Below are 23,354 nucleotides of genomic sequence, written 5' to 3' on the forward strand. Positions count from 1 at the left end.
ACAAACTGAAGCAAAAATAGGAGGAGAATCTACTTTTTTCCTCAGATGCAGCATAATTAGCAACATTATGAAAATTCTCAGAGAAAGAGCTCTTGGCCCTCTGTTGATGACTACACTTCTTTGTGCTTCTTAAAAGCAAACTGCCTGCCTGCGTGTGAAAGAACTAGCTTTCATCTTGCTGACTCACCTTGGGATGCCTTCCTCATGTGCGAACTGGTGAACGTACATGCACAAGTTCAGAAGCACCCCTCAAAATCCCCCCAACGCAGAAAGTAATAAACTTTGGCCTTTCAGGGCCACCATTAAAAGTCAACCATTAAGGATGAGTCAGTGTCACGTCACTGTAGCAGACTCCAGAGTGCACAAAACTGGTACTTTCATGGCTCATTGAGATGCCAGCTTGCCCCCACCCCCCACCAGGACCAAATGACAGCCCATAACGCAGTTCCACACCATCAAAGACAGAGAGATGATCCCTTATTCTAATTTTAGACTGAGGTCCTAATAGCTCTCCAGATACCAACTGGAGCACTTATTTAACTTTTTTGTCAGGGGTTGGGAAGCTTTTGAGAATGCGATAGGATTTTAAAGTATTTGTTAAGAAAAATTACTCTACTTTTAGTTTAATGGTTGATTTAAAAGCTTTAGATTCACATGTGGCAGATGAGTCACAACTCCTGGTTGTCTCATTCTAGTTGAATAGATAAAGTTTTAAAGAACTAACATTATAAGCTACATTTTGGTGTGGGGGTAAAAAGTTAAATCCTGAAAGGTTAATTATTAATCTCTGGGCCTGAGTGCATGCTAATCCCAAACTCCGATCTTCTACCAGAGTTTGGAATTAAATTTTTCAAAATATATTTTAGCTCAAGAACCTGAAATGTTTTACGCAGAATCAGATGGAGTTTCCTGTTTGGAGCCCACCACACTTAACTAAGAATGAAGTGGTCCAGGAAGTATATAAAGGCAATTTCCTAATCTCATACAAAGTGCAGCTTGCAGGAGGAAACGACTTTAGTTAAGTTGTTATTGACATCTGTTTGTTTCAGTTCTACAAGATGTTCTTTCATGAGGGTGTAAAACATCTTTTTCCTGTCACTGATGGTGTTCTGTTATGACTGAACATGCCTGATTGTGGTCATTCAGCAGAATTAATTTGGCTCTAATCAGCTGCATTCATGTTTGCATTACATGAGTGATGAATCTAAACACATCCAGAGTCTACAATTCTTTCCTTTTCTCCTTCTCTGCATCCTCTGTTTGCTTTTTTTAATTGCCAAACTAAGATGCTCGAACACTTTTTTTTATAGCACATTGTCCCCATTACTGCCAGCAGCCACAGAGAGCCACATTCAGCCTGGCACCTTTTTCCTCTTCCTGCTAGCAGTCACGCTGGCAGCCCCAGAAAACATTGCATTTGTTACCGATTATGATAAATGGCTTAACTGATTGCTGTTCTCTGCCTTCACCACACCTACATGTTCCCATTTTAGCATACATGGTTTCAGGACTTCAACCAAAAAAGAAGAGGCACTGTACTCTTAACTTCTAACATATTACTGCTTGAGAAGGATGGTGCTGTCTTTATTGTTTTGGGATAAAAGACCTGATTAAAACATTTACTGGCATATGAATAATAATATTTGAGTCTCTTTCTTTTGTCAGTAAACCTAATCTGAACCTGCGGCCAGTAAGGCTAGCTAGCGGTGTAGCACTGTTTCCTTCTTGTTTTCCTGCTCTATTTGTTTAGCAGATTTTTCTCGGAGGCACTTTTCCTCTTCCTTGCATGTGCAGTGTTATTTCTGTGGGTTCACTCTCTCAGGGGAGACTTGACTACAAACGCACACTGGCTCATTAGCTGGTGTGTGTGGGTGTTTTAATGTTTGGTTAGCAGTTCGGTGTTTGGTTCTATATGTATGTATGTGTGTATATATATATATATATATATATATATATATATATATACACACACATGTTTGTGACACAAAGCTGAAGGTAGCCTATCTGTGGTTGTGTCGTCAGCCAGCTGCGGCTCATTATTGATGATTAGAGAGCAGAATGGTCTGATTTTGTAAAGGTAGCGGTCTGGGAGTATAAATGCACACATTAACCAAACTTTCTACTAGGGCTGCACGATATTAGCAAAACCTGCGATATTCGATAACAGTGCTTAATATTGCGATATCGATATTACTCACGATAAATGAACAAATACTAAAGTATGCAGTGTTGATGTCGTCTGGCATGATTTGACGTCTGCTCTGGGTTCAAAGCAAACAAAAAGTAATGCATGAATTCCATTACAACATAACATTTTTATTGAAAAAATCTGCAGCTGCACCTGCTCCTGTATTTGCAGCAAAACAACAAACTGCATGCATGCAGTTTCTCAGTGACTTTAAAACATCACCTCCACCATAAAACTTTTTCTGATGCTCCAAATACAGAAAAACATCCCTTACCAGGGTTTTTTGAATAAAAAAAAATCAAAATAAGTTTAAATGTTAAATAATAGTTAACATCACTTAAATGCAACAGCAAATTCTCTCATTGCTTCTGAACATTTTCCCCACTTATGTGGTTATGATATAAGGCTGTTGCTGTAATTGGGAAGTAAACTGTGCTGGGCCAAACTTGGAGAATATTAAGATTTTCTGAGGGAAAGAGACAAACAATTGTCTACCTTTCAGAAGAGGAACTGGCAAAAAAAACTACATGGAAAATATGTGAAAACGTTTGTTTTTAACCCCAAATTGAACAAGTTTACCTACATCTTAAAAAGCAGCTCAGATGATGAAACTGCAACTATGATTCTGATAACAAGCTAACAAATTGAACTAGCTCCTCTAAGACAACCGGCTAGCAGAGCTTCTGACTGACGGTTTATGTGCAGCAGCAAATCAACTATCCTGATTAACAAGGTTATAAAAGCTCATGAATGAAAAATCACTTTGATGTGAGGGGGAACTTTTCCAGGCCGTCTTTAGCAGGGTGGGACTGGGAGAAGAGTGCTGTAGCCTTGTAGCTAGAAGCTAACCGGAGCCTGGGGCTAACATCACCACCCGGTGGAACACTAGTGACATGGAGGTAGGTGGGTTGGTTCACCGGCACGTGTCGGAGTCAGCCCGGTTAATATCAGCTGCTTAACTACACCGAGCAGACTCACATTCACGTTTGAAAGCAGCGCTGATTAGGGTTGTCACGGTGTGAACATCTAACCTCACAGTTATTGTGACAAAAATTTCCACGGTTTTCGGTATTATCGCTGTATTTTTTTTTAAGCGCGCTACATTTTCACACAATTAAATAAACCATGTATGTCAGGAAATATTGTCCTCAATTTGTGTCTAAATTTTGCCTAAAATGTGTTATTTTGTAATTATGTTGTTTATTTGTTTACATTTTTCCCTTTAGTCTTTAAAATACCAATACTTGCCCATAACTTCTTATTTTTTGTCTGTTTGCTGTCATCATTTTAAAAATATTGGATCAGATGATACTCAGTACTCTAGCCTTCTAATCAGATACTTTTTTACCCTTACTTGAGTAATAAACCCTATATCAGGAAAATATTGTCCTCGGTTTGTGTCCTTCCAGTGAGCTTTGCAGATGTGGGAAAATGTCACTAGGCAGTAATCATTGTTAAATTCATAATTATTCTCGGAGAGAGACCAACTCTTATCTGCCCCTGGGAGCCCCGTAATGCATAGCGTCATTTCAACATGGGGGTGTCGCGACACGGTTTATATGCAGGTAGCGGCGCTGCGGCTGCTTTATATAGCGACTCGTTGCATTCTCCCTCAACCCAAATCCTCGGATCACGCATTTTAGCTAAAACGCTAACGTTGGCTTGCCTTGCGTTGACTGTAGAGTTGTGGATGATGGTCACGCAGATGTGTCATGATATTTGAAGCGTTGCTGCCTTTCACAGACACTTTTTCTGCACGTGCTGCAAACAGGATAGCCGTCTTCTATTAACTGTCCCTCAGCATTCTTCAAATATCCAAAAAATGCCCGTACTTTCCACTTTGTCTTCTTTGAGGGATAAAAAATGTCCTCTTGAGTGCTGCCGTCTCCTCCTTTGGCCATTATTTCAGCTTTAGCTTCAAGAAAGTTTTGGTTGTAAACAACAAAGTGCGCATGTGCCGCCGGCAACTTCAGCAGATGATACGGTGGCTGGTAAGGGTCACCGCGCCTACACCGCAGCCACGGTAAACCCACCGAGATAATATAGTTTTTAAAAAGCAAAACGGTTATTATTATTGTCAACTTTTTTACCGGGGTTTACCGCTACACCGGTTACCGTGACAACCCTAGTGCTGATTCCAGAAACCTCAGCACAAAGTGCGTTCGTTGCTCTGAGCTAGCATGACGAACAAGGGAACGGCGCCGCTAACTCAGTTCGGGTGTTGCGTTCCACCCATCCTGGTTCTACGTAGGGGGCTGGCGTATTACGTGAACGGACCCATCTGATTGGCCGCATATCAGGAGGGCTACATTTGATTAGTCAAATAATACTTCTGTTGTACTTTTGTTTTAATTCCCCACAGGCAGAATTAGTTTTATTATTCCCAACCTGTGGATGGAAAGATTTATGTTTTTTGTAGTTGTAAATAAACCTGATCATCATTTTAACTTTTAAATCCCATGTTATTATCCCTTCCTTTTTGCACACGAGCCAAACTCCCCAGGAAGAGTCGTAACACCACTCGCCTCACGCACATAAGTGACCAAACAAAGCAAAGCAGCATGGAGACACTCCGTCTCCAACCACCTCTCAGGCAGCAGCCTGCACTCCCAAGTTCTACATGTCACCAGAACATAACCAACCGCAAAACAATAAAAGCAGTGTTATACAAAATGGAAGGCCTGTAGTGTTTATTCTCTTACAGTACCAGTTTATCAAATGTTTTGAGGAATTTATTAGAGATTTTTTTTTGGTTTTTATTAACTGTGCCATAGAAAATAATCATTAGATTAATTGTCTAAATAGTCATTAGAATAGTCGACTATTCGATAAAATAATTGTCAGAATAATTGTTTTAAAAATAATCGTTTACCCCCAGCCCTAGTATTTCATTACTTATTTTTCTGACCTGGCTCAGGCACAATTAAAGTTCAAAAACATTGTGGATTGTGGCCTTTGTACTCGTAGACCTGATGCTCCAGACTGGTGTAGACCATCTGTGAAACAAAATGTCTCATTTTAGCTCAAAAAACGGTGCCGTCGTCTCATTTTACAACCCCTCAGCTTCAGACAGCCTGTTCACACATTGATCTGGTGTTCCCTGAAGAGTAAAATGTATTTTAAATTGTACAGAAAACATTAAGAAAGAATGTGGAAGGATTTTGTTAATGTTATAAATGTTTTTTCAGTATGCTTTAATCACAAACACACTTGCACTAATCACAGTACCATGAAATAAACAAAAATAAAGTTTTGGGGTAGTAGTTTCAGTCTCACTGCAATTCACCTTTTTAAAAGCAAACAAACATTTATTATTAAAATTATATTAATTTGATTTTTAAATAAAAATAACAGACTTTGTATCAATAATTCAGCTTGGCTGTCATTTGGTTTTGGCTTACAAAGTGACGGCCTGTTTCTGTTTGAGGTTCGTCCATATGGCTTGGATCATGTTCCTGCTGCTCATTCCACATTCCTTACTGTTATAGTTAATGTCCATAATTATAGGTTTATTGTTAACCTCATTAACTCATTTTTAACTACCATGACCATTTACCTTTACACCTACATGTGCTCTTCACTGCACTTAAAGTCCCAAAATTAGAAAATCAACACAATTTATGGCTTTTTTTAATACACGCAGTCATAAGTCAGTTGCATTGCTAAATCTGTCCTGGGACCAATCACAAGTAGTTTTGCTTTTGGACGTGTGTTTTGTTCATCCCACAACTATTCTCAGAGGATGAGTGACAACATCCACATTCTAAGTTTTTTGCCAGAACCTCACCCGTTTCTTTGTTGGTCACATTAATTGTAAACTGAGCTAAGTAGAAATTATTGAGGTACTACAAAGTTATTTTCTGGTGTTTGTACTGCTGTGAAAAAAATTAAATGAATAAATCATGGAAATTGTGTCAAATTTTATAGCTATGAAATATGGTGAATTTACCTGCTCAAAACCTTGGGAGTAGTTTGGTGGTTTTCTCTATTGCTATATATTTTAATTGTGGCTATTGCGGAAAGGTTCATTTGGACCCTTTTGCATGCTAGGCCCCAGTACTCTACCGCAGCTGCCATGTTTCTGCATAGTAAAAATGTGACACAGCAGCATATTTGTTACTTTGTTGAACAAAACAAAGTTTGTTCACTAAAAACAGCTCTTTACCATTTTTTTGCTGTTTGTCTGACTGTATCTTGATCCTGTTGCCATTAAGCTTTGATAATGTGGTCAAGTGCCTAATATCTGAGAGTAAATTGTAAATCATTTGGAAGAAAAGCCAAAAATACTTTCTTTATTTTGACATGTCATTAATGCTTTCTCCATGTAGAAATTGTGATATTCAGTTGTAATTTCCACAAAAATAAACAATGATGAACGAGTCTGCTTCTAGACCTGCAGAAAGAGAAAAACAAACTCAGAAAAAAGGGGGACACACAGCAATACAACTAGAGCAACCTATCACTGCGTCAACCTGATGAGGAAATATAAAATCAACATTGTTTTACTGAACAATCACGCTAATAAATCAGTGCATTTAGTGCCAACCACAGCCTTAAGACGTGTGTTGAAAATGCCCAAGTCCATACTTATGTGAGCACCTGTGTGCGTACACGGGCTTGCTTATGTAAGGTTTCTCTATAGGAGCGTCCAATAGAGAGTGTGAGGGACCACAGATCTACCCCCCCAAAGATGTGTTGGAGATGGAGGAGGCTCCAAGTCCCAGAGATCCAGGAGTTGCCCTTGAGCACAGGGACCCCAGGGAAACTAACCAGAAAAGCCCCAGCCCCCTCTCGAGAGGCACAGAGCATTGCCCCGGGGGGTCACAACCAGCAGCCGGCAGAGTCCTGGGAGATTTTAGCAGCAAGCCCGCAGGCCCGCCCGCAGCCTCCCACCCCCAAGCCGGCCGAGCCCGGAACCCAGGGTTCAGGCGAGATATTTAGAGTTTAAGAGAGAAGGACAAACTGTTCTTCACTGTGCTGATGGTACAGCACAACATTAAAGGCACGGCAATGGGTGATGCAGGAATATCAAAGGATTGTGCAGCTGCTGCTTACTTTTACATCAAAGATCTGGAAGTAGAAATACGATGTAATCACAAAGAAACTTTTATAAAAAAAATGAAACTCACAAAGATAGGGAGGGGGAAGACAAGCTGCGAGTTGTTGATAAAACCCAGAAATGCAGTCATTTTCTTGCTTCAGTCTCCTCCCTCCACCTCCCTACCCATGCACACTATACTTTTGCTTTATGCTTTAAAATAACTCTCTGTTTTTCACATGCTCTTCCTGTCAAACCCCTAAACTGTTGAGGTGGAGTGTCATCTTGGATGAAATTGTCTGTGCTGTGAATAAAGGCCAGAAATGCATTAAACACCTAAATCCTTTCACTTGCAAAGAGTTACCCTTCTTTGTGATTGCTAAAGTGCACAGCTTTAAAGTGAAAAGGCTTGTTTCTCCCCCAAGCCTTGTTTCATTGAGCACTGGCACATTTAGGTGCATATATTATTGCTGTAGGTTTTCAGCTTTCGTCACATTACTTCTATCTTTATCCCAACTTTGTAGACCATCTGACCTATTTAAATTATGAATTTAGCTTGCATGCATCATGTTTGGGTAAAAAAAGATGGATCGATTTACATGTTTTCTTTTTGTATCTTAAACCACCCCAAACACTAGAAAGAAGCCTTCAGACTCTGCAGACAAGAACATTTGATCGTTTTGTGTTTGAGATTAATTGGTGTTAGTCTCCATCTGTTTAAGGTGCCAGATTTTATCAGCTTAATACCCGGCATCATAATGCCATCCAAAGCTGCTTTTCTCTGGCAAAGCTGATCACATCGATTACTTGGTCATTACACTTCTTTTGCTCTGCACTTTTGTTTTTTCCACTCTTTCTCTCTCTCTCTGAGGTGCATTGCGTGGTCAGAGGTTTGACTGTGAGCCAGATAGTGAGGGCAAAGCATTTATGGAGCCAGTCTATTTTAGGCCTCTTAACGGACTTGTTCCCATTTTGTTATAGAGCAGGTCTCATTGAATGATGTTCACCTGTCTTGAACCTGATGACGCTTTCTCCATATGGGCTCGTTCATTGTTTTAAATTTAACTCCTGAGTTCTGTTTTTCTTTGGTCTCCACGATGATTTTTTTGAAGATGGAACTTAAAGTAAAAGCTGTGGTCCGTAGCTTTTATTTGTGTTTATTTATGTTTATTTTTTTGGCAGACGCTTTTATCCAAAGCGACGTACAATTTTTAACTTGGTAGGGCATGTTGTGATCTGTAGGGGAAACCGGAGTACCCGGAGAACATGCAACTCCACACAGAAAGGCCACAGCCGAGTTTCGAAACTGTAACCTTCTTGCTGCGAGGCAACAGTGCTAACAACTGCGCCACCATGCACCGTAGCATGTCGTCATCAAAGGGAGAAGGGAAAGATATAGAATTTTAATGCCTACACCCTTGCCTTCTGGAAGTTGCTGAAAGTCACAGTTCATACTACACACAAATAGCATGGTAGCTCTGACAAACGGATGCTGTGGCTGCATGTTTTTGGTATGTTCCTGCTTAGAAACTTGATTCTAACTTCTAAATAATCTCCCACCCTCATCGGACTGTAGGAGCTGCTAATCACTCGTTTTAATCAAATCTGCTGAGTTCGATTAAAAAAAAACATAAAACTGGCAGGGATCTGTCACTCATGATGCTAGCACACTCCTGCTAACGCTACAACAGGCTAAAACAATAGTCCAATAAGGTTGAACGCTATGCTAATCACTTAGCTCCAATGTATAAAAGATGAATCCCTTTTTGTTCCATTCCATCCTCCCACTGTTAGCTGATCAATGCAAGTCAGTTAGCATTCATGCTAGGTTGTTGTGCTAAGCTGATTGTGCATTACTCCACTGTGCATGCTGGGAACTAGGGCATATTCTTTTTGATTGACAGCTCCCTCTTGTCGATATACAGCTGTATTGGTCAACGCTCTTGGCTCCCGTCAAGGATTTGTTTAGTTGTAGAGGTTAGGGGGAGGGACTTAAAGGAAATATAAGCTATGAAAACTTATTGACTGTATAAGCTAGGTACCCCAGCTTTATTATCTATCCATCTGACCTCAAACTTCTTTAGTTGGCTACGACATGGGGCAGAAACTTATGCAGGATCTGCCTGAACATTTTCTTTTTCTCCACACATTTTGAGAAGAGGAGAAACGGTGAGAAACAGTAATGGCAAAATGAGACTTGGATTGAGACAGAAAAGAGCAGTGTGAGTCAAGAGGTGTACATTTGCTCTTTATGCACTTCTCTTTTTTTCATCTCATTCAACCAACCTCCCTCTCAACCCGTAATACATCTGAGGGTTAATTTTCTTATTTTTTTCCTTTTCTTAGAGAGATCTCTTTCCATGTGAGTGTATGTGTGTGTAAGCTGTACAAATACCTCTGACAGACATGGTTTTCTGTAGAAGAAAGGTTAAAGATTACGCACTGGCACTACGCCTAGAGACAGAGTTTGTAGTTTTTTTTGTCATCTAATGGCATTGTTTAAGAGAAGCCCTCATTTGATGACCTTCCCTCCTATTACTCTTGTTGTTCATCTTTTTCCCCTTTCATTTATGTCTGTGATAGTAACACTCTTCTATACCCATTCTTATTAGTAGCTCACTCACACACTCACACACTCGCTCTCATCAGCCTTTCTACTGGGGTGGACAGATAGATAAATGATTTTCTTGGCCATGTAAGGCAGGGGGTAATTTTTAGGTAAGCGCAGAGGTTCTGAAAAGAGTTTCCACGCTGAAATTAGAGGTTGTCAAATGCCGTACATCTTCACTGAAGGCCCAGCTCTGCCCCCTTATGTTAATGTGGCATTTCAGCGAGACGAAATAAAAATTAGATGGCAGGAAAATGCTGCTTTTGCTTGTTGGTTTGCATTGTTAAATGTGAATAAGTCTTTGTTTTCTCCTTTTATCTGAACTGGAAATACTCTGGTATGCACTGGTCATGGCAAATAACACACTACGTTTTACTAATTAACTTTTAGGATTTGAGCTGCAGTATATGAACTTTTTTGTTGTTACACTTTTAGATTCTCCAACTCTGTTATATTCTTTAATTCAGATTGTTCTGATGGATTCTGTAGATTGTGTTAACACACACCCTCCCCTAACTGTCTTTTCATTGTCCCACCGACATGTTGTCCGGTTACGATGTGGTTTACAGCTGATGCAATCTGGGTTAGATAGAACAAGGTGGAATTCATCTTTTAGTCCGAATGGGAGTATCTTTTTCCCTCGTAGCCCTTCGCTCATGAAGAAATGCTCTGGCACTGTACAAACAAGTGAAGAGACTTGATGCAGCGTAAAACAGGTGTTTGCCCACAAAGCCATTTATAGACATTTATCCATGACCTACCCCTCAGTGATAAAATTAGCTAGTTCAACAATTTGACTCCTCAACAAAATTCATAATAGCCTAGTAATGGTCATGTACTAGAAAATAAACTTAAAACCTTTGAGTTTGACCTTCCTTCAGGTTTTACAGTGGTCTTTTAAAGGTCATGCATGTTTTACTCTGCGCTATAGTTGGCTACGGCTTAATTTAGAACTTCCTTCATGGGATAAGTGTCAGGAACATTAGAAATAGTAGCTAACACCTGCCCCCACTTCACCCAGATCCCCGAGGCCTCTAAAGACCCTCCATTTTCATCTATCTGTTCTATAATCAGTGATGTCTCGTTTTTTTTATTTATTTTTTTTACCCTTTCTGCTTCAGTAATGTCAGCTTTAATAGCATATGTATAACCTAGGGGTGCAACGGTACAGGTAGCCCACGGTACGGTCCGTACCTCGGTACTTAGGCCACGATCCACGGGACGGTTCGGTACATGTTTGTGCAGAAAGAGACTGATTTTATTCCAAAACATGCATTTTATTTTTCTTCAGAGCGAAAACCGAATGTCACAATTGGAAGAACATCAGTATATGAAATAAGTTAACATTCTCTGCATTGAACACTAACACCCTCTTTCAATTATCACTTGTATGCAATACAAAATATATTTAAAAAAAAAATTACAAAATGTTAACAAAGACACTTGAAAATATTCAAATGGTTCCCAACCATGATACGTGATACATGAGGTAAGCAATGCAAAAATAAAAGTGCATTTTGCGTTTTAACAAACAGGAGTTAGCTTGTGCTGTAACGTCACAGTATGGAATAAATGAACCCTCGTTAGTCTGTACTGAACACAAAATAATACAACCTCTTCTTCAAGTATCAGTAGTGAATTGAAATTTTAAAATATACGCAATGTAAAACAAACACACTAAATAAACAATTCCCATCCTCGACAACAATGTGAACGAAAAAGTTTGGTTTACCTTTAACAAAAATAAATTAGCTTGTGCTTAGAATAAAAAAGCAGAGCTAAATAATTTAGTAAATAACCCTGCATTCAGCATAAAAAGTGCAATATTTACTCATCCACTATTGAGAGATTTTTGTGCAAGAAGATGAGTCTATTAACACTGTCTGGTGCAAGGCGAGACCGGTTTGCACTAACAATGTCCCCAGCAGTGGAGAAGATTCTCTCACTAGGAACTGAAGTCCCTGGGACACAGAGGAGCCGTTTTGCCACTTTTGCTACATGAGGGAACTTATGCTCATTGGTCTTCCACCACCTGAAAGTATCGTCATCAACGCCAATGGAGTCTGCCAACCTGTATGAAGCAACTTCATCCTCGAATACTTGGGCAAGAGTTTTGACCTGATCTTGTTTTTTAAAAAACCTCCCCAAATAGCTCTGCCATTGCGGCCTCCTTTCGAGGGGGAGAGGCTGACTCTTGTCTCTCTGTGGGCGGCATCGTCTCCGGCTCCAGTTGTCTCTGAAAAAACAATGACAATTTTTTAATATATAGAATAACAGCTGTTAATGTTTATATTTTGCTCCTGTGAACTCAGTGTAATTGCCACAACAGAGAAAAGCTAAATTGCTGTTTGATCATAGACAGATCTGTACAAGTATGAAATGTTAAAACCTCTATATAAATTTTTAACAAAAAATAAAATATAAATTCAGCCATGGATTCACAGGAAATATGATCAACATCATACTCCAGAATTTCTGTGGCAAGATTTCTGTAGTCTGTCAAGGGAGGCTTCATCATGTGAGGGCAGGGATTTAAACCTGGGATCCAGGGCTGTGGCTTTTTGGAGGTACTTCTGAAGGTCAGGGTCAGTGTACCTTTTATCCAGGTCCTATGCGATGGCCTCTTTTGCCTCTTTGATACCTGCACTGTCTTCACCTCCAGGGGCCATGCACTTGAGAATCATTTCTTTCAGTGGGGGGATCATTGAAATTGTAGGGGTTGTTTCACTGCTCATGAGTGTTGTCACAGTTTTTAGAGGTTTGAGAACTTCAATTAGTTGTTCTGCCATTTTTTGCTCATCATCAGTTAACATTGCAATGCCCTTGACGTGGCTCTTCAGATTGCTGTCCATTGTTAATGCAGAGTAGATAGCAGGCTGCTGTTCAACATATCGTGACAACTTGCCATGTGATGTGTTCCACCGGGTTATCACATCATGAATTAACTTGTGCTTTGGTAAGTTTAGCATTTGCTGTTTCACAGCAAGTGCTTGGTTGGCTATGGTGTTGCGGTGAAAAAAGGTGACAACTTTCCTCACTTTCCCAAGGAGGCGGGGACACACCGTTGATTGACACAGCCCTCTTTGCAGCGAGATTCACAGTGTGAGCAAAACAGCTAATCTGGGGTCCCAGCTCAACAGTTTCATTAACTGCATTAACAATGTTTGGAGCATTATCTGTGGCGACGAGTATAGTTTTGTTTGGCCGCTCCAGCTTCCACTCGGTGACTGCATTTTTTTAACTCTTCTGCTAAATGCGCACTTGTGTGGCTTTCATAGAGGGGGCGAGTCTGCAGCACGGCGCTTTTCATCTCCTAGTCCAGCATGTATTGAGCCGTCACAGTCATGTAGCTCTGTGTTGCCCGAGAAGTCCAACTATCAGTGGTCAGTGCGAGGCTTTCTGCCTTAGCCAAATCACTCTTGATGGCACTGCGTGTTTTGTCGTAAAGACCAGGGATGACGACCTGACTAAAATGTGTGCGACTGGGCACAGAATAACGGCAGTCGAGCGTCTTCATTAAATGTTGAAAACCCACATCCTCGACTACAGAAAAAGGTCGCAGATCTTTCGCGATAAACACTCCCAGTGCATCAGTAAATTTTTTATGTTTCTCTGAAAAAGCCCGGTAGGTTTGAGCAAAAGCATTCTCGATAGACCGCTGTTTTACTGCTGGTGCCTGTGCGGCGGGTTGCTCGACTGACCTGTGTTCAGGAAGCTTTATGTCTGGATGCCTTCGCTGGATATGTTTTAACATGTTGCTCGTGTTTCCACTGGAGTATGAAACATGTGCCAGACATTGTTTACAGACTGTGTAACTTCTGTTGATTGTTTTTACTCCTTCATCGTTGTACTCAACCCCAAATCTTAAATAATTCCAAACTGATGATTTAAAAGAGCCTGGTGCCTCTTCAAACTCTTTCCTTTCAACTCCACTGCTGCTCGCCATTTCCTCATGTCTCTTTGTTCGCAACCAGCTGCCTAACGGTAGTAAGAGTTTGTGAGTGAGGACACGGATGCACAATTGTGATTGGACATTATCTTGGGGGTGGGCCTTCATCTACCTGGACCAGCAAACGCACATGGTGCCAAGCATGAAATAAAAGAGCAGCGCAAAATCAATGGGAGTACTGAAGTCCCGCGGGATAGGAGGGCGGATTGTCCTGTGCAGGGCGTACCGAACGATCCGGTATTTTACCGCATACCATTGCATCCCTAGTATAACCTGAATTAAACGTAACAACTGCAGTCTTTTTCCAACAGGTTTGCTAGTAGAGGTGCTGAAAAAAATCGATTCAAGTCTGAATCGGGATTCTTATTTATAAAGATTCAGAATCAGTTCACAAAGGTTCAGAATCGATTCCAGGAACTCAAATGTTTGGCCTGTTACAGGTTTGAGATGCACTTTTGTGTGTTTATTTTGGGCTTTGTTAGGAGAGTTTGTACTCCGTTTACTTTTGTGGTCCTATAAATCGGGATAATTTATTTTTGAATCTGCTGATAAGTGGGGACTAGAATGTAATTTTTTTCCATACTCAGAAATTTGAGATATTCTCATATTTATTTTCTAAGTTGATTAGTGAGTACTCAGGATTACTCGTGTTTATTTGAAGTTATTGATAAATGAGAAAACATTTTCTTTTGTAAGAAATCTGAGGCACTTTTTTTAAACAGGTTGAGGACTCAAATGTTAAACTTGTTTCCACAGATACTTAGAAAGTATTTGACTGTATTACTTTCAAAGCTACTGTTAGATAACCAAAGATTTATTAAATTTTACAAGGTAAGCAAAAATAAATGGTGCCTTTTAGTCAAAAGATTTTCTGTTTACAGTTTTAGAATCACTTTATTTTACCTTGTAAATTAGCTTTTTTTTTATATCATGACCAGTTAAAAGTAAAATATAAAAATTCCCATAGCTTTAATTAAATTGCACAACAAAGTAGTTAATCCTGGAACTGACACTCTTTGTAATATTATTTGTGAATCGATTTAAATCGAGAATCGATTCTGAATCGAATCGACACCCCGAGAATCGGAATCCAATCAAATCGAGAGTTGCTGTGAGATTCACATCCCTATTTGCTAGCATGAGTTGTTGCTGTTTTTGGTTGCAGCTGCAGAACATTTTTCTATTGTGAAACTGCGAGGGCTTCACAAGTGGTTATAAGTAAAATGTACAGGTGGTCATGCATATAAAATACTTTGCGGTTGCTGTTGGGGTGTTTGTCAGTGACCAGGGTGTTTTATTTTCATCCACATCGTGATTTGGAGCTGAAGGTTATATTTATATTATTTTGGGCAATTCTTGGTGTCTGCTTTTATTTTGAGCAACCCGTACTAGCTGTGCCAGAAAACAGCCACTGAAGAGAAAAAACTGTGGTCATAAAAGCAGCAGCTTAAAAATAACCAGTAGCACCTAAAGTGACTGGCACACAAACACGGATTCTGTGTTTTAAAGGCAAATAGTTGTGTTCACGTATCGCTACTCTCATGGGCTCCAAAGACACTCGGTGTTGGTGTTTTTTTTACTAATCTGTAGTGGAACAACAGATTTACATCAAATGTAGCTGGTTCTAAAAGTTTATATGCTACATTAAGTTGTTGTTGCTCATAAATCAGAATCAGTACTAGAGTGATCTATCCTCCATTAAATGCAATGACAAGTGTCTCTTTCCTTGTTAATGTTTTATATCTGTTTGTGTTTCAGAGATCAACAGAGTTCGTAAAGATATGTACAGCGACACAGTGAATGGCCTTGTGGACAGACACCCGCTGGAGCTGCCCGAACCCATCGGACCCATCGTTCATCTGCAGGAGAAACTGTTTGTGCCTATCAAAGAGTACCCAGACGTAAGTAGATGAGTTACACATGCTTTAATGTGACAAGTAATGAAACCTTTTTTAAATGTCTTCTGTTTTTATTGGTTTTGTTTCAACTTTGTTACCAAGTCATTCAATTGTGCTCTCGTCCTTGTTGGAATAAACCGTTGGTCTTACCCTTTTCCCCCTCATCTTTAAAAAAAAGAATTCTTTTCAATGTAAACATTCTCACATGTCCGGCGTAAAGTGTGACAACCCCAAATGGCCTTGTGGTTCCTTTTCTTGCTGTGCTTTGCTGCTTTGTACAAAGCAGCAGTGCTATTATGTTGACAGCATGTCATAAGGGTACTACGTTAGGTAAACTGACAGTTGGATGACCTTAGAGATGCACGGTTTTGTTATTGTTGCCTTTTTTTTTTCTAGTACCCGCATTCATAAAGTAGGATCATTAAGTCAGCAGAGAAAATAGTAAATGCCAAGTAGAAGGAGACGTCTGCATCGGGACAAAATGAAATGAGTTCTTCTCCTGAAACTGAGTTTGTGTGCCTGAAAAGTTCATTTGAGGGAAGCAAACATCAATTGATCAGAATTGTGTAACGCAACCTGGATGACTTCTAAATGGAAATGCTTTGTTTTACCTGGCTCGTATGCCTGCTCTTAGTTATTTCAAGTGCGGTGTGAGTGAAACTTGAGGTTTCATTGATGTAAATAGCAGACAGCAGATGATAAAATTGCTGTGTTTGGCTCACTTCCTTAAGTATTGAACTTATGCTCTGTGATTTAAGAGGAGCCTGAGCAGAGAAACACTTGTGTTTATCTCCAGTTTATGTATACAGGAAAAAGGTCTACCCAGTTACATGTGAAGGAGATGATGTAGGATCAGAGAGAACAGAGAGAAGAATAAGCAGATAAAGGAAGAGAGCGAGGAAAATGCGTTTTGGCTACTGCTACAGAAAGTCCAGCTGATTTCCCAAAAACATTTATTCTGAAATGTTCAAAAGTTGCTGATATGACTATTTGTTGCATGAAAAATGTCATTGCAGTAATAATTGTGGCGACACAAGGCAACAAAAGGCCACAAAACAGGAGACACAAGCAGCTGCATGTGTGATCTAAAGTGACAAAACAACGCCACAATAAAGCACCTGAGCAGCAGTACCTGTATGGTTTTATTACTGATGCAGATGAATACTGTTTAGCCAGAGTTGTGATGTCTTTACAGCTTCATACGTTTGTTTGTACTACAGATATTTGCCTTCCTTCTATATTTCCTTTGCCAACATATTGATAAACCAAAGGCACACCTACTCACCTGGGCCTTTTCCTGTATGATCAGCTACATGTGCTCTTTCCAGCTATCTCCTTAAGAAAATGAGATTATCCTGATGCCAGAATTCAGTCTGTTGATTCTACCAAAACGTGCCTTGCCAACACACCTCTACTGAAATTTCCTTAATTGTGTCCCTCCTCTGGTTTATGTGCCTCACATCACTCTGCTAATGTGTTTATGAGCTTGGTGGCAGCTGTACCGCTCTGTCTGTCAACCCATCGTATCCCTCATAAGAGTCAGCCATTTCCTGAAGTTGTCAGTGGTGCTGGATGCCACGAAGCGTCACCGTGGTGACTCGGTCATGACTGACAGCCGAGTCCCAGGATATCAGATAACTTCAGCTTTCAATTAAACAGCATCTATAGCTTTGCTCCTTTCCAAACAAGTGCATACACATGCACTTCGATGGGCAGCTGACGGGCAGCACAGCATGTCATTTCTGTTGACCTTCAGCCATCTGATAGGACACGTGGCATGTCCTGCACTATTACCTTTGACAGAAGTCCAATGCTCAGTTGAGTTGTGAGCAGGTCAGTTGATAAACAGGTCGACAGGGTTGTGTAAGCTCTTCTCACCAGCTCGAAAACAAAAAACTTTCCTTCCTAGAACTATTGTTATCTGTAAATTCAGAAGTCTCAAATTAAAGTTTTATTCTCTTGGAAGTATATATTTTGAGTTATTAGGCTTCTTCCAAGGTCCTTAAACAGCATATTGCAGGTTAGAACAAATATTTAGAGAAACATGACAGAAACTTGTTCTAAATAAAAATGTACACAAAAATACATTATTTAGAATATGAGTGGTTCAGCAGGGTTATTTCTGCTATTACTGACATGAAGTGAAGCATTAATGAAGGCTATTTTTATACAAATATTTCAATTTTGTGCCTTTACTATAGCTTTGCTCTGTTTTTCAATTCAATTCAAGTTTATTTATATAGCGCCAAATCACGACAAGAGTCGTCTCAAGGCTCTTCACATAATAAACATTCCAATTCACAGTTCATTAAGCCAATCAGAAATAATGTTTCCTATATAAGGAACCCAGCAAATTGCATCAAGTCACTGACTAGTGTCAGTGACTATACAGCAATCCTCATACTAAGCAAGCATGCAGCGACAGTGGAGAGGAAAACTCCCTTTTAACAGGAAGAAACCTCCAGAGAATCCTGGCTCAGTATAAGCAGCCATCCTCCACGACTCACTGGGGATCGAGAAGACAGATCATGTAGACAAAGACAGACAGACAGACAGACACACACACACACACACACACACACACACACGCTTAGAAAACGATATAAAGGACGTATAATAAAATAATATAAACAATAAGAGCAAAACCTTTAAGTAGCTTGTTATCCTCTCTTAAAATTAACAAAAATAGATTTCAACAAAAACATTGTTAAGGTACCGCTATCAAAAACCAGGTATCGTTAAAGTAATAGTATCAAGAAATATTTGGTACTTAGCTCTACTGACGCTGTTATATTTTAAACATGTGTTTTGTGTTACTTAGGTACCCTTTCTGTGAAGGCTCAAACCACTCTGCTGCTGTGTTGGCAAATTATAATAAAGATAATTAAATGAACCGTTCAAGGTATTTATTTATTTTGCCGTTAGGGCTGTGTAAAAGTTATTAATTTTGTACGAGTGCTCTTGAAAAGGTCTTGAATTTAACTGGTGATACCTGTAGGAACCCTGTTTTAGCTCATGTGTTGTAGAAAGGAATGAAAGTGGCATTAGCGCCATTAAAATGTGTTGTTGGCGTACTAGATTTTACATTCATATTTTGTAACTTACTTGTTTTAGGCTTTAGACTACGATAAAATAACAGTAATGCGTGTGTGTGTGAAAGGTTGGCTTTATTTGGTTCTGTAATGAACAGAAAGTTTAGCAGAATTGCGACATGTTGACTAATGCAAGACTTGATTTTTTGGAGACAAAAAGCCTCGTGTGGTTTGCATAGACAGAGTATCCTGGCCCTCCTCTTTTTCCCTGCAGTGAATTTGTCCAGGAAAAGCAGCCAGTTCCTTGCACAGAGAAAGTCATTAACATTTTCCCATGATGGTGTCATCACTTCTCATGCCAGCTCCTGATATCCTCCTGACCCCCTAAAGTCATTACCAGCCCTGGCCTCGTGCCGCCACACCTCTCTTTAAAGTGATGGACCAGAGGATTTTGATAACATTAGTCAGCAATAGCTGCTGACAGTAATTTCATGAACTGAAGATATTCTAGTTGAATATTATATTTAAAGGCATTTACAGTTATAATTCACATAATAAGACAACAATTAGTAGTCTGGTTGCATGACAGATAGCAGAATTATAAACTCATCAGTTTCATTGCGGGGGTTTGGCACAGGTAGGGGCGGGTCATCGTTGGCCGTTATGGACCAGTGTGGGTCTGCACTTTCAGGAGAGCGTTTCAATCGCAGTTTGAACTCTTAACTTGGCAGGCAAGGTAAAACCTAAATGTGTATCTTAGCATCGCACCCATGTTTTTAATTTCTTCAGCTTGGCCCAAAACTGTTCCGACGTCCATTCGAATCCTTCAGCTGCCATGTGCTGAGAAACGTCTTTAAAAAGGTTTTCATTCCTTATCGATCCGTCTGGCTCGTCCTGAGTGTGGCTATTGCCAACGATGGCGAGGAATGTTTGGAGGTTTGAAGCTACTTGCTGGCGTTTTCTCACATCAGTGTACAACTAATGATAATACAAACAACACAACTCTTGTTTGGCTTTTCGCAAGTAGTGACGTATTTCTGTCTCCTAATCGGTGGACCGTTCAGTTGAGCCGCTACCGCTCTGCCCTAGTGGTACTGTTTCAATGTCAACACAAGGGACCCATAAAAGTACCATGAAGGATGCCGTCCAGGTTGGTTGTATGGACCGGTTTTACAATCAGGACAGACCAAACCACGACTCGTCCTGGACCCCTCAGTGGAACCGAGCTATAAGGAAACTAACAGACCCCACATGGGGGGTATAGTTATCAGATGATAAAGGAAGATACTCTATTGATTATTTGGAATAATTAAAAACATTCATTTTCTGCTAAGATCTATCCTACTTGGTTTTTGGGAGAATTTGAGACCCAATGTTGTTTAAAAACCTGAAACTTTTGTTTTCCTTTTTTATTGTGTGTGTGTAAAAGTTTTTATCTCCTCATAGTTTTATTACATCTTCCATACTCACAGCCAACATCAGTCTTTACACTCTGTTGCTGCATTCTCTCTCTTCCGCATTTTCTCTCTCCCTACAACCTTAAAATGAACTCAAACTGAATTGACAAATGGAGCTATGGATTAGGCACTAAATGTTGGATATGCTGAATAGAGAGTTTTAAAGTCCACAAGGCTTTGATGTAGAAATGTCACTTCTGGAATCCTAATGTTCCTTCCCTCATCACACAAGCCCCATGACATCCATTCCAAGACAAGAGCCAGCCATTGAGAAAAGGAAAGTCGGCTCAGTATCTAGGAGTAATGAACGAATACAGAAATGAGAACGTGTGGAAAGAGTGTAGAATTACACTTTAATGAATGCTAACTTTTTTAAGCTATTAGTCAAATGAAAATTCACATTCGTTTAGGAAAAGGTGTTCTGTTCTAAAGGGTTAGTATCTTCCAATTTACCTGGGAAGACTGGGAGAAGTGGTGACTGGGAGCAAGATGATGGTAACGGGTATAGCCAGGTTCCAAAAGTCTTTGATGCATCGTACTGAATGAAAAATGTCTTATTTTCATAAGCCCAGACAGCTAATACGTGATTGGTATTCTCCTCCCAATCTTGGCCCGCTCTTTGATAATCCTTGGGCGCACACAGCCAGAGCCCTCAGCATGATCTCATTTCCTGTCTCCCCACCACCACAAACAAAGGTTGTCAAAGGCACAATTGTTCTGCTTCTGTGAGCATTATTGGTGGAACTGTTGTCGTCTCTGCCGTTCACACACACAAAACAGATTTCCGTGCTCTCAAACTCACAAGAATCTGCTTCGGGTGCCACGGGTGTCTACAAGGGTTCAGTCCATACTTTGTGTTTAATATACACATACCCTCACAAACACACAGTAGCAGAGACATAGATGCTCACAACCCGCCTGTGGAGTAGCGATAACTGTGGTTAAACAAAGACCCTTTAATGTCAGTGCAAGCCTTTGTCCTGAAGGGGTCTTTGTTTGCATGCTTGTGTGTGTGTGTGTGTGTGTGTGTGTGTGTGTGTGTGTGTGTGTGTGTGTGTGTGTGTGTGTGTGTGTAACATTTTGAGTTGGCACATAAATTATGTTTGAAAACACTGTATTCTTGTGTGAAAAACTTTGGGAAAACAGATGAAATGAGACTGAAATGGAAGAGTGAAGAACATTTTGCCACCAAAGGTCCCAGACACTTGAAGCCTCGGCTGCCAGCGAACAGAAGAAATAAATGTGCAATGCAAAAACACAAAGACTGCCAGAACTTTTAAACTACAAATTCCGAGACATTTTTTATGCTGACTTATAATTATAATAAATATGAATCTTGCTGCGGCCACAGCAGGCAGAAAGACATCTATCCTATTCCTATTCGTCTACTAAGGGAAGTACCTGGCAGGCCCCGTGGCCCTCTGATAAACCTGGCCCTCGTTTGTACAGTAGCTGTGTTTCCACTATAAGAGTTCTGGGAGGGGAAAAAGTCTATTTTATTTTAGTTTTGTTTGTTTGTTTATTTATTTATTTATTTATAACGTTAAAAACTAAAAGTAAATAAAATAATATGTGACAATCAACATTGTTTGAAATGTTGGTAGGTTGAAGTAAGCACTTTTAAGGCCCTACCCCCTGTGACCTGAAGTCAAGGCTCAGTCCTCTCAGCCGCTGTCTCCATGCAGAATCGACTTTCCATAAGTTTGAGAGTTGAGTAGATTTCTGTAGTGATTCAAAACCACTCAGGGAAAATGTGTTGGCACTTTTTACTTATAGATGTTCTTAATGACGAGTTTCCTGATGTTTCCTTTTGCTATTTTGTCCTTCTACCTCTCCCCCATTGTGTCACCTACTCATTTACAATTAATTTATCACCAATTTTTTTCCTTATTTATACAATTAAAATCATCAGTAATCATAAAAGAGGAAAACAACGGAATGGTTTTTGCAACGTTTTGGGGATTTTCGTTCAGTTGTTTCCTCAGAGTGGACATCAACAGTTATTTAATCCCCTCTAGGTTGTTAAATACATATAACCCAATCTGTATGGATGACATTGTCACTTATCAAGCTTGTAGAAATCCTAATCATATTAAATGCAAAATTATTGTAGTAAAAATTGCTACCAACATAGGCTCCATAACTCCTTTTGTCGCTTCAGCTTTACAGGTTAGCAGATGTGTGTGAGTTGTGTAACCATTGGAAAGCTCACAGCAAAGGGGTTCACCCTGGTTTGCTTGGGTACGATGATGTAGCCAGACAGCTCTCAGCTCTGCGCACCCCGAGGTGGTGCTTATGTGTGTTTACCTACGAGCCAGCAGCAGGTCCATCCCTGGTGGCTGACCTCCGAAGACGGGTGACCTAACATCCTTCTGTTGGCGAGAACCTACCCCCCGCACTAGTTCTTCTGATTGGAGTTAATCGAACGGACAGTTGCCTTGTGACAGAAACACGCTTCAAGCCTGTGTAGCTGCTTGTTATGATCATCTGTAGGGACGCCAGCGTCCTTCCAGCCACATGGGGAGTCTTTCTTAGTAGAGATGAGCTGGGGATGCAAGCAGCCCCGCTGACACGGGCAAAAATAAAACCGCCCTGAGGTCTGATTGTTCTCTCTTGTTTGTTTAAATTGTTTCAGGGGAGTACACCAACGTGTAATCGTTCTCTAACTAAATGTGACTTCTCTGGTGGCCTTTTGGATTTTGCTGCCATGGAATTAGAGAGCAACAGAATTTGATGCAGTGGTGTCACCACTTTTAGTAATTACCTTAAAGACTAATGGTTGTGCTTTGGAATAAATAAAACCTGTAAATACAAATGCTTACATGTCAGTTTAGGATTTTTATTTTTTGTATAGTTTTGTGTATTTCATGGTTTTACATCCACTAGACTCAGTAGACACGGTAATAACACATCTGTCTTTTTTTGTACTCGTGCTCCTCTGTTTCAGTTTTAGTTGTAAACAGCGCTGGATTACTTTCACACATTCACTGTTCAATCAAAAACTTGTTTTTGTATGAAGAAAATAATGTTGGTGAACGTCTTTTCCTACCATTAAAAAGCTGGGGTGGTGAAAGATGTTTAGATTATAATTAAAAATGCCTTAAAATCATTCCTTCCAATTTTAAATTCTACATTTGATTCGAGACGGTTGTAACCTTTACTCAAACTGGTAAAATCAGGATAG

The 23,354-nt window shown here is 40.0% G+C and overlaps 1 protein-coding gene across 3 annotated transcripts in view; it reads left to right on the forward strand.

Annotated features, from left to right (window-relative positions):
• qkia (QKI, KH domain containing, RNA binding a) overlaps positions 1 to 23,354 on the forward strand; it is a 74,175-nt gene that overhangs the window by 18,734 nt on the left and 32,087 nt on the right. For all 3 annotated transcript variants that reach the window (XM_015969863.3, XM_015969866.3, XM_015969864.3), the window contains exon 2: positions 15,542 to 15,684. In XM_015969863.3, the coding sequence (XP_015825349.1) occupies positions 15,542 to 15,684 (143 nt within the window). The remainder of the gene's footprint in view (positions 1 to 15,541; positions 15,685 to 23,354) is intronic.

Source organism: Nothobranchius furzeri, chromosome 18 (assembly GCF_043380555.1).
Source record: "Nothobranchius furzeri strain GRZ-AD chromosome 18, NfurGRZ-RIMD1, whole genome shotgun sequence".
Taxonomy (NCBI): domain Eukaryota; kingdom Metazoa; phylum Chordata; class Actinopteri; order Cyprinodontiformes; family Nothobranchiidae; genus Nothobranchius; species Nothobranchius furzeri.